This window comes from Ranitomeya variabilis, chromosome 4, assembly GCF_051348905.1.
Source record: "Ranitomeya variabilis isolate aRanVar5 chromosome 4, aRanVar5.hap1, whole genome shotgun sequence".
NCBI classification, from domain to species: domain Eukaryota; kingdom Metazoa; phylum Chordata; class Amphibia; order Anura; family Dendrobatidae; genus Ranitomeya; species Ranitomeya variabilis.
Window position 1 is genome coordinate 722027229 of NC_135235.1, and position 14544 is coordinate 722041772.

At 47.5% G+C, this 14544-nt stretch overlaps 2 protein-coding genes across 5 annotated transcripts in view; both read right to left on the bottom strand.

The window, feature by feature from the left end:
* Positions 1-14544, bottom strand: part of LOC143766674 (uncharacterized) — a 311141-nt gene that overhangs the window by 294539 nt on the left and 2058 nt on the right. The gene's annotated exons all lie outside the window — the stretch shown is intronic.
* LOC143766662 (uncharacterized) overlaps positions 1-14544 on the bottom strand; it is a 73334-nt gene that overhangs the window by 12690 nt on the left and 46100 nt on the right. For 3 of the 4 annotated variants that reach the window (XM_077254497.1, XM_077254496.1, XM_077254499.1), the window contains exons 2-6: positions 12449-12598; positions 12140-12319; positions 11933-12056; positions 11752-11849; positions 11152-11242 (exon numbers count right to left, since the gene is read on the bottom strand). In XM_077254497.1, coding sequence (XP_077110612.1) covers positions 11152-11242; positions 11752-11849; positions 11933-12056; positions 12140-12319; positions 12449-12526 — 571 coding nt within the window. In that variant the 5' untranslated portion in view covers positions 12527-12598. Of the gene's footprint in view, positions 1-11151; positions 11243-11751; positions 11850-11932; positions 12057-12139; positions 12320-12448; positions 12599-13942; positions 14016-14544 lie in introns of those variants that run through there. The other variant, XM_077254498.1, reaches the window with a different exon arrangement.

Consider the following 14544-nt stretch of genomic DNA (forward strand, 5'->3'; position numbering starts at 1 on the left):
GTCCTGGTTCTTTGCAAGATAAGCTAAGTCCTGCTTTCGTACTTTTTGATCATTTGCATTGTTCTTATTTTTTGTCCAGCTTGTACAAAATGTGATTCCTGATATCGCTGGAAGCTCTAGGGGGCTGATATTCTCCCCCCACACCGTCAGTCGGTTTGGGGGTTTGCCCTGGAGCCTTTAAAAGTTCCGATTCCTCTCAGAGGAATTGATGCTACGCCACTGGCGGAAAATAAACCACAGAATTGGACACAAGTGACCATGTGCATGACTCCTGAACATCGGGAGGTGATTCGTTTTCTTGTTCTGCATAAAATGAATGATTTGGTCGTTTTAGGTCTGCCATGGTTACAGACCCATAATCCTGTTTTGGATTGGAAGGCTATGTCTGTGTCAAGTTGGGGTTGTCAGGGAATTCATTGCGATTCTCCGCCGGTGTCTATTGCTACTTCTATTCCTTCAGAAGTTCCTGAGTATTTGTGTGACTATCAGGATGTATTCAGTGAGTCCAGGTCCAGTGCTCTTCCTCCTCATAGGGACTGTGACTGCGCTATAGATTTGATTCCTGGCAGTAAATTTCCTAAGGGACGATTATTTAATTTGTCTGTACCCGAGCATGCCGCGATGCGTTCTTAGGTCAAGGAATCTTTGGAGAAGGGGCATATTCGTCCATCCTCTTCCCCTCTCGGTGCGGGATTCTTTTTTGTGGCCAAGAAAGACGGGTCTTTGAGACCTTGTATAGACTATCGGCTTCTGAATAAAATCACTGTTAAGTTTCAGTATCCTTTGCCACTATTGTCAGACTTGTTTGCTCGGATTAAGGGTGCCAAGTGGTTCACCAAGATAGATCTTCGTGGGGCGTACAACCTTGTGCGCATTAGGCAGGGTGATGAATGGAAAACTGCATTCAATACGCCCGAAGGTCATTTTGAATACTTGGTGATGCCCTTTGGGCTCTCTAATGCCCCTTCAGTGTTTCAGTCCTTTATGCATGATATCTTCCGGAAGTATCTGGATACATTTTTGATTGTGTATCTGGATGATATTCTAGTTTTCTCGGATGATTGGGATTCTCATGTAAAGCAGGTCAGGATGGTGTTTCAGGTTTTGCGTGATAACGCTTTGTTTGTGAAGGGCTCAAAGAGTCTCTTTGGAGTGCAGAAGGTTTCCTTTTTGGGTTTTATTTTCTCCCCTTCTGCTGTGGAGATGGACCCAGTCAAGGTCCGAGCTATTCATGATTGGAGTCAGCCCACTTCTGTTAAGAGTCTTCAGAAGTTCTTGGGGTTTGCTAATTTCTACCGTCGCTTTATCGCTAATTTTTCTAGCGTTGTTAAACCTTTGACGGATATGACCAAGAAAGGTTCTGATGTGGCTAATTGGGCTCCTGCAGCCGTGGAGGCCTTCCAGGAGCTGAAGCGCCGGTTTACTTCGGCGCCTGTTTTGTGCCAGCCTGATGTCTCACTTCCCTTTCAGGTTGAAGTGGATGCTTCTGAGATTGGTGCTGGGGCTGTTTTGTCGCAGAGAGGCTCTGGTTGCTCTGTGATGAGACCATGTGCTTTTTTCTCTAGGAAGTTTTCGCCTGCTGAGCGGAACTATGATGTTGGTAATCGGGAGTTGTTGGCCATGAAGTGGGCATTTGAGGAGTGGCGTCATTGGCTCGAGGGTGCTAAGCATCGTGTGGTGGTCTTGACTGATCACAAAAATCTGATGTATCTCGAGTCTGCTAAGTGCCTGAATCCTAGACAGGCTCGTTGGTCATTATTTTTCTCTCGTTTTGACTTTGTGGTCTCGTACCTGCCTGGTTCGAAGAATGTTAAGGCTGATGCTCTTTCTAGGAGCTTTGTGCCTGACTCTCCTGGAGTCTCGGAGCCGGCTGGTATTCTTAAAGAGGGAGTAATCGTGTCGGCCATATCTCCTGATTTGCGACGTGTGTTGCAGAGATTTCAGGCTGGTAGACCTGACTCTTGTCCACCCGACAGACTGTTTGTTCCTGATAAATGGACCAGCAAGTCATTTCCGAGGTTCATTCCTCGGTGTTGGCAGGGCATCCGGGAATTTTTGGTACCCGAGATTTGGTGGCTAGGTCCTTTTGGTGGCCTTCCTTGTCACGGGATGTGCGGTCATTTGTGCAGTCCTGTGGGACTTGTGCTCGGGCTAAGCCTTGTTGTTCTCGTGCTAGCGGGTTGCTTCTGCCCTTGCCTGTCCCGAAGAGGCCTTGGACACACATTTCCATGGATTTCATTTCTGATCTTCCGGTATCTCAAGGAATGTCTGTCATTTGGGTGGTGTGTGATCGTTTTTCCAAGATGGTCCATTTAGTACCCTTGCCTAAGTTGCCTTCCTCTTCCGATCTGGTTCCTTTATTTTTTCAGAATGTGGTTCGGTTACACGGCATTCCGGAGAATATCGTGTCCGACAGAGGATCCCAGTTTGTGCCCAGATTCTGGCGATCTTTTTGTGCTAAAATGGGCATTGATTTGTTGTTTTCATCTGCCTTCCATCCTCAGACTAATGGTCAAACGGAGCGAACTAATCAGACACTGGAGGCTTATTTGAGATGTTTTGTTTCTGCGGACCAGGATGATTGGGTGACCTTCTTGCCATTGGCGGAGTTTGCCCTTAATAATCGGGCTAGTTCCGCTACTTTGGTTTCGCCATTCTTCTGCAACTCTGGTTTTCATCCTCGTTTCTCCTCGGGTCATGTTGAGTCTTCTGACTGTCCTGGGGTGGATTCCGTGGTGGATAGGTTGCAGCGGATTTGGAATCATGTGGTGGACAACTTGAAGTTGTCACAGGAGAAGGCTCAGCGTTTTGTGTGGGCCCCCGACTTCGTGTTGGGGATTTGGTTTGGTTGTCTTCTCGGTATGTCCCTCCGAAGGTTTCCTCTCCTAAATTTAAGCCTTGCTTTATTGGTCCTTATAGAATTTTGGAAGTTCTTAACCCGGTTTCTTTTCGTTTGGATCTTCCGGTGTCGTTTGCCATTCACAACGTGTTCCATAGGTCTTTGTTGCGGCGGTACGTTGTGCCTGTGGTTCCTGCTGTTGAGCCTCCTGCTCCGGTGTTGGTTGAGGGCGAGTTGGAGTATGTAGTGGAGAAGATCTTGGATTCTCGTCTCTCTAGAAGGAGGCTTCAGTATTTGGTCAAATGGAAGGGCTATGGTCAGGAGGATAATTCCTGGGTGGCCGCCTCTGATGTTCATGCGGCCGATTTGGTTCGTGCCTTCCACGCTGCTCATCCTGGTCGCCCTGGTGGTCTTGGTGAGGGTTCGGTGACCCCTCCTCAAAGGGGGGGTACTGTTGTGAACTATACCTTTTGGCTCCCTCTTGTGGTCACTAGTGATTTGGCACTTGGATTGTCTTTTACCAGGTTGGTACTCACCTGCTTCGTTAGACCATGGGTGTTGCTATTTAAACTTCCTGGATTCTCAGTCCAGTGCCTGGCATCGTTGTAATCAGTTCACTTCTGTTTGCTCCTGTCTTCAGGTCCTGGTTCTTTGCAAGATAAGCTAAGTCCTGCTTTCGTACTTTTTGATCATTTGCATTGTTCTTATTTTTTGTCCAGCTTGTACAAAATGTGATTCCTGATATCGCTGGAAGCTCTAGGGGGCTGATATTCTCCCCCCACACCGTCAGTCGGTTTGGGGGTTCTTGGATATTCAGCGTGGATATTTTGCAGGGTTTTTGCTGACCATATAAGTCTTCTTACTATATTCTGCTATTAGTCAGTGGGCCTCTCTTTGCTAAATCTAGTTCATTCTTACGTTTGTCTTTTCCTCTTACCTCACCGTTATTATTTGTTGGGGGCTTGTATTACTTTGGGGTCTTTTCTCTGGAGGCAAGAGAGGTCTTATTTTCCCTGATAGGGTTAGTTAGTTCTCCGGCTGGCGCGAGACGTCTAGAATCAACGTAGGCACGTTCCCCGGCTGCTGTTAGTGTTTGCGCTAGGATCAGGTATATGGTCAGCCTAGTTACCACTTCCCTATGAGCTAGTATTTATGTTTTGCAGACTTTGCGGTAATCTCTGAGGTCCCCTGCCATTGGGACCATAACACCTCCCCACTCCACCCACCAGTGATTTTCTAAGTACCACATCTGGATGGATGCAAAAAGAGAGTTTATTAACAGTTATGCACCAATGTTACATCACATTAGTCAATAGTAAAGACTTGCAGTGGGAGGGAACTAGTAGTGCTGTCAGGTGGATTCCTGGAAATACAATTACCGGTAAGAACTAATTACCGTTTTCCAGTTCACCACCTGACAGCACCATTGGAGAAATACCAAAGGATGTTTAACTAGGGTGGGACTACTGCATGTAACACTTTTCTACCAAAAGCTAACTGGTCTGATGCAACATCTAATTTAAAGTGTCTAGCAAAGGTAGAAAGACTAGTTCAAGTCGCCGCCCTACAAATTTGCTCAGCTGAGGCTCCTCCCTTCTCTGCCCATGATGTAGAGATAGCTCGAGTTGAATGGGCTCTAAGAATATCCGGGGGATCTTTCCCTTGGTCTGTATACACTAGGTTTATCATGGTTTTTATCCACCTAGCAATAGTTGATTTTGCTGCCTTACAACCTCTATTTGGACCCCCGTACTGAATGAACAAGTTAGTGTCTCGTCTCCAACCTTCTGTCGCCCCCCAGGTACTTTAGAACAGTCTCCCTAACGTCAAGGTTATGGTAGACAGACCCCTTCCTTTGTGTTTCTAGGGTGTTGGCAGAATGAAGGAAGGATTATTTCCTGATTTTTATTTGTAGAGGACACTACCTTGGGGAGGAAGGCTGGGTTAAGTCTTAAGACTATCCTGTCGTCAAAGATCTGAAGATATGGGTTCTGAGTGGAAAGGGCCTGCATCTCCCCCAGCCTTTTAGCTGATGTGATGGCAATCAGGAAGGCAGTTTTAAAGGAGAGATTGGCTATGCTCATATCTTCTGATAACATGTACAGGGTTTTACACAGGGCATTAAGGACCAAGTTTAGGTCCCAAGGAGGAGTTGATTTTCTCACCAGTGGTCTCATTCTCTGTGTAGCCCTGGAAAATCTTGCTATCCAAGGATGGGAGGCTAGTGACATATCAAAAAAGACACTAAAGGCCCCGTCTCACATAGCGATTTACCAACGATCACAACCAGCGATACGACCTGGCCGTGATAGTTGGTAAGTCGTTGTGTGGTCGCTGGGGAGCTGTCACACAGACAGCTCTCTCCAGCGACCAACGATCAGGGGAACGACTTCGGCATCGTTGAAACTGTCTTCAACGATGCCGAAGTCCCCCTGCAGCACCCGGGTAACCAGGGTAAACATCGGGTTACTAAGCGCAGGGCTGCGCTTAGTAACCCGATGTTTACCCTGGTTACCAAAAAAAACAAACAGTACATACTCACCATCTGATGTCCGTCAGGTCCCTTGCCGTCTGCTTCCTGCTCTGACTGAGTGCCGCCGTACAGTGAGAGCAGAGCGCAGCGGTGACGTCACCGCTGTGCTGTGCTCTCACTGTACGGCCGGATCTCAGTCAGAGCGGGAAGCAGACGGCAAGGGACCTGACGGACATCAGATGGTGAGTATGTAGTGTTTTTTTTTTTTTTTACATTTACGCTGGTAACCAGGGTAAACATCGGGTTACTAAGCGCGGCCCTGCGCTTAGTAACCCGATGTTTACCCTGGTTACCAGTGAAGACATCGCTGGATCGGTGTCACACACACCGATTCAGCAATGTCAGCGGGACCTCAACGACCAAAAAAAGGTCCAGGCCATTCCGACACGACCAGCGATCTCACAGCAGGGGCCTGGTCGCTGGTACGTGTCACACATAGCGAGATGGCTACTGAGGTCGCTGTTGCGTCACAACTTGTGACTCAGCAGCGATCTCGCTAGCGATCTCGCTATGTGAGACGGGGCCTTTAGCGCTGCAATATGTACTTTTAAAGTACTAGGCCGGAGGCCCTTCTCAAATTCGAGTTGCAGGAAGTCGAGGATTCTGGGAATGTCCGGTTTTGAGGTATCCACAGAAACTTCTCCCAGAAAGGAACAATACCGCTTCCAGATCTTGTTGTAAATCGCAGAAGTCACCGGCTTTCTGCTTGCCTGGAGTGTGGTAATGACATCTTCTGACAGGCCTCTGGATCTTAAGGTTTGCCGTTCAGGATCCAAGCAGATAGGTGAAGGGAATCTGGGTTGTTGTGGAACACCGGACCCTGAAGTAGAAGGTCCTGCCTGTTCGGTAATAAGATTGGTCTCTCTGTTGACATTCTGGACAGTAGAGAGAACCAGCTCCTTTTTGGCCAAACCAGGATTACGGTTGCTTCCTCGTCTCGCATCTTCCTGAGTGTCTTCGGTATCAGAGGAAGAGGCGGGAATGCGTACAGGAGACCTTCTCCCCAATACTGAGACAAGGCGTCTACTGCAGTGGCTCCGTCTAAATGATTTGAGCGAGAAAAATGCTCTGGTCTTTGTGTTTGACCTGGTGGCAAAAAGGTCCACCTGAGGTGTTCCCCATTTCTGGCACAGACTGCTGAATACTTCTGGGTTCAGTTCCCATTCTCCGGGATGGACAGACCTTCTGCTTAAGAAATCTGCTACCTGATTATTGGCGCCTTCCAGGTGAACTGCCGAGATGGATTTGACAGATTTCTCAGCCCATCTGAAAATCTGGTCTGCTAGGTGTTGCAGCGGTGGATGCTTCAGACCTCCTTGGTGTCTTAGAAATGCCACTGCTGTGACATTGTCGGACAGTATCCTTACATGTCTGCCCCTGACTTGTGACTGGGCCTGGTACAACACCTTCCAGATCGCATACAGCTCCCTGAAATTTGATAACCTTGCGGCAATCTGAGGAGTCCATTCTCCCTGATAGTATGTCGTTTCTATATGACCGCCCCATCCATATTGACTGGCGTCTGTGGTAACCGTAACACAGGGATCAAGTATCCATGGAACTCCCTCTCTCAGGTTTTCCGGTGTGGTCCACCAGGTTAGGGATTTCTTTACTGAAGGAGACAGAATCATCTTTTTGTCTAGGGAACTCTGTTTCCTGTTCCAAGATCCCAAGACCTGCCTCTAACTCCCGCGAGTGGAATTGGCTCCATTTCACACAGGGTATGCATGCTGTCATAAAGCCCAGAATCCTCATTGCCTCTCTTATGGAGGGTGTACTTCTCCTGAATTGGTGTATGTGCCTGATTAAGGCCTCCTGTCTGTCTTCAGGTAAAAAAGATGTTCTGACATTGGAGTCGAGTATGACCCTCAAAAATTTCATTCTGGAGTCTGGGACCAGGCAGGATTTCTTCCAATTCACAATCCACCCCAGATCCTGTAGGATGGAAAGTGTGAAGCTGCAGTCTATTCTGAGAAGTTTCTCTGATTTCGCCATTATCAGAAAGTCGTCCAGATATGGTACTATGGTCACATTCTGGTTTCTTAGATAGGCCACAACGTCTGACATCAGTTTGGTGAATATCTTGGGCGCCGAAGCAAGCCCGAAGGGGAGACATCTGAACTGGAAGTGATATAATATTCCCCTGTTCATTAGGGCAAATCTCAGGAATTTTTGGTAGGAAGCATGTATCGGAACATGATAGTATGCATTGCTTAGGTCTAGGATGCACATCATCATGTCCTTGTCTATGAGAGGCGTTGTGGACCTCATAGATTCCATCCTGAATCTTCTGTACCGGACCCATCTGTTTAGTGGTTTTAAATTTATGATCGTCCGGGAGTCCCCTGACGTTTTTTTTATTGAAAATAAATGGGAGTAATGGCCCTTGCCTCTTTCTGAGATGGGTACTGGGATTATTGCCTCTAATTCTACCAACTCCTGGATGTTTGTCCACATAGAGGAGTCAGAGAGGACAGGGTTGGGTTACAACAAATCTTTCTGGGGGACTGCTGGAGAACTCTAGTTTGTACCTCTGAGCAATTACCTGCAGAATCCAAGGATTTTGGGATACTTTCTGCCAACCCCCTAGAAGTTTTTGTAGCCGACCACCCACCTTGATGTCATTTATTTGGCTTTCCTGTACCTGCACTTGGGAAGATGGAGTCTCTACCCTTTCCACCCTTGGGATAAGACCACCTCCCAGTCTTCCCTTTCCCCCTGTAGTCTGTCTTCTGACTAGGTCGGGATCTACGAAAGGGATGGTACTTTTTTGTATTTTCCTCAGGGAACCCCTTCTTTTTATCTGAGGCTTTCTCTAGGATGTCATCTAGAATAGGCCCAAATACTTTATTCCCTGAGAATGGGATTCCGCACAATTTATTTTTTGATTGGATATCCCCCGACCAGGTCTTTAGCCAGATGGCTCTTCTGGCCACGTTGGATAAGGATTCGCTTCTTGCAGCGAAGCGTACAGACTCTGCAGAAGCGTCTGCCATACAGCCTGTTGCGAGCTTAAGCAATGGTAGTGATTTGAGAATAACATCTCTGGAAGTTTTAGCTTTGAGATATTCCTCCAAATCGTCTATCCATAGATGCATAGACCGGGCTACCGAAGTTGCAGCTATATTGGCCCGTATTATTGCTGCGGAGGACTCCCAAGTTCTCCTGAGCAGTCCATCCGCTTTGCGATCCATAGGATCCTTTAAAGCGGAGGAGTCCTCAAATGGGATTGAGGTCTTTTTCACCACTTTTGCCAATGGAACCTCAATCTTGGGAACTTCATCCCATACTTTAATGTCCTCTGGATTGTAAGGCAAACGGAGTCTGAAATCTCTGGGTACTACCAGTCTCTTCTCCGCTTCCTGCCATTCTTCCAGAATCATGGAACGATGTTGGTTGTTGACTGGAAAAACCTTTGTGACCTGGGCATGTAATCCGCCAAACATCTCATCCTGGATCGAGGTCTCATCTGGCGTGTCCTGTAACTGCATGGTGTTAAGTACTGCATACAGAAGCTCATCCGTATCTGCTGCCGAGAAGAGATATCTCTTCCCTCTGCCCAATGATCCATCTCTTTCCTCCAGGTCTGAATCCTCTGAAATCTCTCCTTCAGAAGAGGGACTAGACTCCCTTGGCCTTTTTCGTGATGTCTGCGGTTCTGACTGGCTTGTCTGGTGAAGATTCAAGTTTGAGATAGATGCCTGAACCTCTTGACGAATCATTGTCCTCATACTGGTTAAAAATGCCGTCTGCTCATCACCCACAATTTTAGCTGTGCACGACTTGCATAGTGGCTTCCGCCAGTTTTCGGGAAACTTAGCAGCACATATTGGGCATTTATTTTTCCCTGATTTCTTCCTTTCGGATGTGGGGATAGGAGGCTCTACCTAGGATAGAATACATAGTACACTTTGTAGATAGGGACGTAGGGGGAGGGGTGAGCATTGTGGTATGGCTTAGCATAGCCTACTCACGTGCCCCTGAAGCTGGTCAGTCCCCTCAGGTCTGGCAGTCTCCTCCATAGTGAGGACGAATTACCATACAGCAGTGTGCTCCCTGTATCAGGATGGCCGGGAGCATAAAGACTCCCATAAAACGTTTATATATGTTTTACCTGGATGATCCTGCCCTCCTTACCGCCGCTGCGGCTGACGTGCTGCAAAGCCTCACTGAGGCCGGCGCTGCTGCCGGTGTCCCCGTGCTCCGGCGCTTGCCGCGACCGGAAGTGACGCGGCCGCTGAACCCGGAAGCGGCTGCCTGGATGCGGCTGCTGGAGCAAGCTGCGGCCGCACGCTGGAAATCGGTCGCCGCTGGAAGCGACCGCCGCCCACAACCTGGCACACAGGCGCCCGGACCGAGAGCCCCCTGTGCGGAGGAAACGGACCAGAACCCCAGGAGCAGCGCTACACTGGGGAGGCTGAGGGACCCCCCATAGCAGGTATCAGCCGCAGATATCTTGCGGCAGGGAAGGGAAAGGCTGGGCCCCCCGATCCCCACCATCTGCACAGCACCGTCGGAGGGAAGCTTGCCGTTCCTATCCGCAATGGGACAGGAAAAACACTGGTGGGTGGAGTGGGGAGGGTCCTTTTAACCTCTTGTTGTTCCTGTCCCACTGAGGGTAAGAAGGACATCCAATGGTGCTGTCAGGTGGTGAACTGGAAATGGGGCTTATATTTTGCGAAGAATTCTAAAATTATCACCAAATAAAGTGACACGTGTCAGATTTGAAAAATGGGCCCAGATTAGGAACACAAAGCTGGCTGCGGGAAATGGTTATCAGAGTATTTTGGACCCTAACTATTGTAGTCAAAAACTGTGACTAGAGACTATAACACATCGAAAGAAATGATCAAATTCAACAGTCTTCATCAGTAATAAATGAGTCTTGTTGGTTCTTTGCAATCTAAACTATCGTAAGGATCAATATTTTCTGTCAGATGAGTTTCAAGAAGAAATATTAGATAGTCAAAGAAAAGAGTAGAGAAAGTATTAGTGCTCCCCATTTCAGGAGAGATTGTGCAGTAAAGGAATTTATGACGTGGAGTGAATCCATTTAACCACGGCTCAAGCCATGCCAACACATCTCCTGCAGGCGTGAGTAAATGTATATTACAGCCATCAGCCACGCACAGCTTAGAGATATATCATGGCACAGGTGTAATGTGTTTTATGTAGTTTATCACAATCCTGTTTGAAGATGGTCGGTTTTAAAAGAAAAGTCAAGATAAAGGGAAACTTATTATTGTACAGAAATTCACACTTGGCCCTTACTACACCCGACCATAAAAGTGAAGTTCGGCCAGAAAGACTGGACCTGGTCTTGTATTGACCATATGATCACATTCAGCAGCACAGAAGGGAGAGAAGTTAGATTCATCCAATAAGATATCAGGGTTCTAGGAAGCCAACAGCATCATTACCCTCCGCTTTCTCTTACAGGCCCACTATAACATTTTTCTTCAAGTGATTTTTTTACTTGTCAGCACATTCTACGTATGAGGTTATTTGTCTTTGTAGTTTACAGATCTGGGCAGGTAATGGTCAGAATTTCCTAATTTCAGGGGGTATGTGGATCCTCCAGGCTATAGGTTCTACAGAAAATGGCTTTTAATGTTCAAAGTCATTTGAACAGTTTTGGATTGAAGAGAATGTTGTGGTCTAGAGGCAAAATGGTGATCACACAATTGCGATACAGCCAGACTACACCACCGATAAAGCAGCCACAGCCGGTGACTGAGAAGAATCTGTGACTTCTCTGCATTTAGTGGTCACTACTCACCTGGGTAGTCATATGTAGGAATCTCCTCTTTACACCGCTCATCACCCCTCACATATGTCTCTGTAGTATTAATATGGGTCAGATCTTCACCCTGAAACATATATTGCAAAAGTCACAGACAGATGGAGAAGTCCCATCTATGATAAGCTCTAATCCTGCCATCTCCACCTCATTATACAAGAATAAAACATAATAGGCAGGATGGAGGGACAGGGAGTCTCCATGTGGGTAGTATCCAGCTGGAATCCAAGCAAGTCTGCTAGCATGTGTCTGGTGGGTGCCAAACCTGCTGGTTCATTCAGCAAATGTAGGAAATGGAAAGGATATGTTTACGGCACATAAAAAGTTTATTTGGACATGATTAAAAATAAAACAATAAAAACAACCTGATGTGTTTCTGGCGTAAAGGTGCGCCCTTAGTCAGGTTGTTTTATTGTTTTATTTTCAATCATGTCCAAATAAACTTTTTCATTTTAACTGGTCAGTCCTTTCCTTTTCCAAAACATATAATACTGGAGGATAAAACAAGACTGAGCACAAGACCTTCACAGTCGTCTACATATCAGAAGGGAGATCTCATGACACCTTCTCTCCATCTACCTGATGATCTTGAGGAACATTAGGATCTTCTTGTTTACAGTCCTGTGGAAGAAGAGGACGGGGACATCTCTCTGGTGTTGTCCTCTTTTTGGAAAGATCTGGGGGAAACACATACAGGGACTGAATACGCTCTTTACATACAGATAATTATGGGCTATATGTATTTAGTCCTGTCTATTACCTGGTGATATGAGGGGTTGGGGAACCTCCATCATGACGTCCTTATACAGATCTCTGTGTCCTTCTAAATACTCCCACTCCTCCATGGAGAAATAGACAGCGACATCCTGACACCTTATAGGAACCTGACACATACAATGATATCGTCATCCCCCCGATCCCTTTATAGCGTTACTGTATAATGTCCCAGCATTCCCAGCAGTGTCACCTCTCCAGTCAGCAGCTCAATCATCTTGAAGGCGAGTTCTAGGATCTTCTGGTCATTGATGTCCTTATGTATCAGGGGGTGAGGTGGAGACCCCGTGATTGGGCTCAGGGGTCTTCCCAATCCCTCAGACACAGGGTCCTGACAGCGCTCACTAGAGGTCTTCTTCACCACTGTGTAATCCTGGTTATGGAGAGACACATTAATAACTCTCACTACAGACATTTCCAGAGTCCTCACCTCTCCAGTTCTGTCCATCTGTTATTCCCACAGATAAGAATGATGTAATGTGACGTCATCAGAATCTCTCACCTCTCCAGTAAGCCTGAAGAGGATCTCTAGGGTGAGGTGTAATATCCTCTCCGCCATCTTGTCTCTGTCCATATCCATCCTTGATGGGTAAATCAGGAAAATTTTCTTCTATAGAAGATCTTCACTGAGAGGATCCGATATTGTAGAGACCTGAATGAGAAGAAGATGAGCCGATGTAACATCAGAAGAATCCTGTGTAATAATACAATTACTGGAGATAATAAGGGAAACATATGAGGAAACAGGACGTGTAAATGTTGCATTCTCTAGTCTTGTAGGCACTGGAACAAAAGTTGAATTTCTTACTAAGTCATCTCCTCCATGACCCCAATCTCTGGCTATGTTACTCACTGCTTCGGCAACTGATTGGCTGTAGGAATCACAAGATCATTAGAATAAAACCTGTATATTTCGGCCACAGACAACAAGCAGTTTCTCCCTCGGAGTCGGCAGCTGAATACGTTCCTCATAGACTCATCTTCCATAACGCTAATTCTCGTCTCATTTACCGACACTGGAATCAGCATTAGGCCAGGGTCACACTGGCGACTAAAACGGACGAGTGCAATGTGATAAAAAAATTGCATTGCACTCAGACCAATGTTAAACTATGGGGCAGCTCCCAGCAGCCGATTTTTTTGTCGGCCGTTTTCCTCGGTCTGAGACAATTGCAGCATGCTTTGATTGTCACAGACACTCTGCCGACTCGCACCCATATAAGCCTATGGGTGCGAGTGAGACAGCGCACATTACTCGGATATCATCCGAGTGCTGGCGCGAAACGAGGACCCTGGCAATGGAGGAGATGGAGAAAGTAATTTCTCCGCCTCCTCCACAGATGTGCTCCGATCCGCTCTGTGCGAGAGGCTCGGAGCACAGACGCATGACACTCGGCTCCCGATCGCAGCAGAGCAGGAGACGAGGGTCATTAGCATATCGCATCCGATGTTCTCCCATTAGATTCAATACGATAGTGTGACCCCGGCATTAGTAATACTGCAGGAGATATTCATTACACGTGACAGGAGAAATAACGACTCCATGATGAGGACGACATCTTCATCTTCTACTGCGGCTCTAGGAACAGATCTGTCCAGAGTCGGTCACTGACTCCATCCCCACCGGCCTCTATATGGAGGTTTCCCGACAATACTGTGTGGGCCCCGTACTATGAGAGTAATAACGGTTTCCTTGGTTCCTGTCTTTCATAGTTGGGTCGTTTGTATCTATCAGCGGAAAAGGAACAAAACCATTGTGATTCTTATAAGGAGACAACACAAACCCCCTAAATATAACATTATATAACAACCCCACAATCTGTGACTCTTCAGGGTAAATCGCTCTCTCACCATTGGATTAGAGCTGATACTATGGAGCTAAAGTGACTAAACAGACTTTCTGTCACCTCCATAAAGGGGCACTTTTCTGGGTTTGTCAGAACTGTCCGAGGATTATTAGAGGTGAAAGGACACCTGTGGATATTGGGGTCTTTACCTGCTACAGTTCTGGTGTGGACCCTCCACCTGCAGAGCCGCACACCACATAGAGAATAATGGAGCCTCCAGCACCGACCTCCACCCGCAGAGCCGCACTCCACATAGAGAATAATGGAGCCTCCAGCACCGACCTCCACCTGCAGAGCCGCACACCACATAGAGAATAATGGAGCCTCCAGCACCGACCTCCACCCGCAGAGCCGCACTCCACATAGAGAATAATGGGGCCTCCAGCACCGACCTCCACCTGCAGAGCCGCACTCCACATAGAGAATAATGGAGCCTCCAGCACAGACCTCCACCCGCAGAGCCGCACTCCACATAGAGAATAATGGAGCCTCCAGCACCGACCTCCACCTGCAGAGCCGCACTCCACATAGAGAATAATGGAGCCTCCAGCACAGACCTCCACCCGCAGAGCCGCACTCCACATAGAGAATAATGGAGCCTCCAGCACCGACCTCCACCTGCAGAGCCGCACTCCACATAGAGAATAATGGGGCCTCCAGCACCGACCTCCACCCGCAGAGCCGCACTCCACACAGAGAATAATGGAGCCTCCAGCACCGACCTCCACCTGCAGAGCCGCACTCCACATAG